At 34.6% G+C, this 2,224-nt stretch overlaps 1 protein-coding gene across 1 annotated transcript in view; it reads left to right on the forward strand.

Moving 5' to 3' along the window:
* Nucleotides 1-672: 672 nt before the first annotated feature.
* LOC106467409 (GTP-binding protein Di-Ras2-like) overlaps nt 673-2,224 on the forward strand; it is a 7,148-nt gene continuing 5,596 nt past the window's right edge. The window contains exon 1 of the mRNA XM_013927758.2: nt 673-863. Coding sequence (XP_013783212.1) covers nt 726-863 — 138 coding nt within the window. The 5' untranslated portion in view covers nt 673-725. The remainder of the gene's footprint in view (nt 864-2,224) is intronic.

Below are 2,224 nucleotides of genomic sequence, written 5' to 3' on the forward strand. Positions count from 1 at the left end.
AAATGGAAGCGCGAACTACGACAATAGGTTTGTTTGTTTGTTTTGAATTTCGCGCAAAGCTACTCGAGGGCTATCTGCGCTAGCCGTCGCTAATTTAGCATTGTAAAACTAGAGGAAAGGCAGCTAATCGTCACAACCCACCGCAAATTCTTGGGCTACTCTTTTACCAACGAATAATGGGATTGACCGTCACGTTATAACGCCCCCACGGCTGAAAGGGTGAGTATGTTTGGTGTGACGGGGATTCGAACCCGCGACCTAACCACCTGGCCATGCCGGGGCCTTACGTGAAGTATTCAACTTTATCAAATTTATCTCTTACCATAACTTTCTAAAATTGTTTTTTTTTAGTTAAGCACAAAGCTACACAAAGGGCTATCTGTGCTCTGCCCACCACGGGTATCGAAACCCGGTTTCTAGCGTTTAAGTCCTCAGAAATACCGCTGTGCCACTGGGTGCTATATGTTTTTTTTATCTTAAAATAAATTTTACGTTGGTTAGTTTAAGAAATTAATCTCAATAAATATTTTAAGGATAGGTAAAACTGTGTTTGGAAAATTCTAAAACAAGTCATAAAATATACGTAAGATAAACATGTGAATATACAAAAGATATATACAAACTGTAAATATATATATTTTTTTCTCTTTCTTATCTCTTTCCACTAGGTGTCATCAGCAGCTTAAATAATCAGTGATCGTGAAGTAATCAGCAGATTCCTAAAAATGCCAGAACAGAGTAACGACTATCGTGTGGTGGTTTTCGGAGCTGGGGGTGTAGGGAAAAGTTCTTTGGTGCTCATGTTTGTACGAGGAACCTTTCGGGAAAGCTACATTCCTACAATTGAAGACACTTACCGACAGGTGGATATCTGATCATTTTTGTTTCACTTAGTTTTCTATTACCTTGGTTACCACATAACTACTCAATGTTTTAAACATAGGTTATATCTCCGTTATCTCATACTTTATCTCTCCATCAATCTACTTGTACGATATTTCAATTCTGTTACTTCTGACTTTGTTTGTGAAATACATACATAAAATTTCATATTTCAACCATTGTCAAGCGTGAGATAAAGAAGCGCTCTAATCAACTACATTGTAGTAAACCCACTTCCAGGAAAACATAATTTAATCTCCGAGACTCATTGGCCATCACATCTCACGAACCACAGTTTAATCGCCGAGACTCATTGGCCATCACATCTCACGAACAAAGCTCACGTGCAAACCTAAACAAAATCAAAGTTAAGAATTTAGTATGTAAAAAAAATGTAAACTGTTACTTATAAGTGAATGACATTTATAGCATTGGAAACAACGCTTGTAAAACATTATTTATTTCTATATCTAAATTTCAAAACGAATTTCAATATTAGAATGTTTTAAATATGAATCATAAGATTTTCTGTCATTAATATAGTTGTTTATAATTTAATTACAAAGAGGAGACGTAACATTAATACATCTTTAAGTTAAATAACTTTGAATTCACGGTTGTTTCTCTCTCTCTCCTGGTCGGAATTTAGGTCGTTTTACGATCTGGGAGGGTCAGGTTCTAGTAGACCTCTTCCTCCCTTCTGTGCTGGTATTGTATGTTTCTGACTTCTTGGGTTTGGGTTTTGGTTGGCTGGTTTGATTTGATTTGTTGAACTTCTATTGCTACTTTCCTTTTCAGGGCCATGTCCGTTTATGTTTTCAAGTTATATATGTGTGTAACCTTATGTTTGCTTGGTATTTGTGTTCTGTGGATTAAGTGGTAGGAAAAGTAACTGTGGTTCTAGTTGTTCTAGTGCTAAACACTGTTATAATAACTCCACAGAGAATCTATAACAACCTATGCTATAAATGCCATTCACTTATAAGTAACAGTTTACATTTTTCTTACATAACACTGTTATAATAACTCCACAGATAATCTATAACAACCTATGCTATAAATGCCATTCACTTATAAGTAACAGTTTACATTTTTTTTACATAACACTGTTATAATAACTCCACAGAGAATCTATAACAACCTATGCTATAAATGTCATTCACTTATAAGTAACAGTTTACATTTTTTTTTTTACATAACACTGTTATAATAACTCCACAGAGAATCTATAACAACCTATGCTATAAATGCCATTCACTTATAAGTAACAGTTTACATTTTTTTTACATAACACTGTTATAATAACTCCACAGAGAATCTATAACGACCTATGCTATAAATG

Source organism: Limulus polyphemus, unplaced genomic scaffold (assembly GCF_000517525.1).
Source record: "Limulus polyphemus unplaced genomic scaffold, Limulus_polyphemus-2.1.2 Scaffold2603, whole genome shotgun sequence".
Lineage (NCBI taxonomy): Eukaryota > Metazoa > Arthropoda > Merostomata > Xiphosura > Limulidae > Limulus > Limulus polyphemus.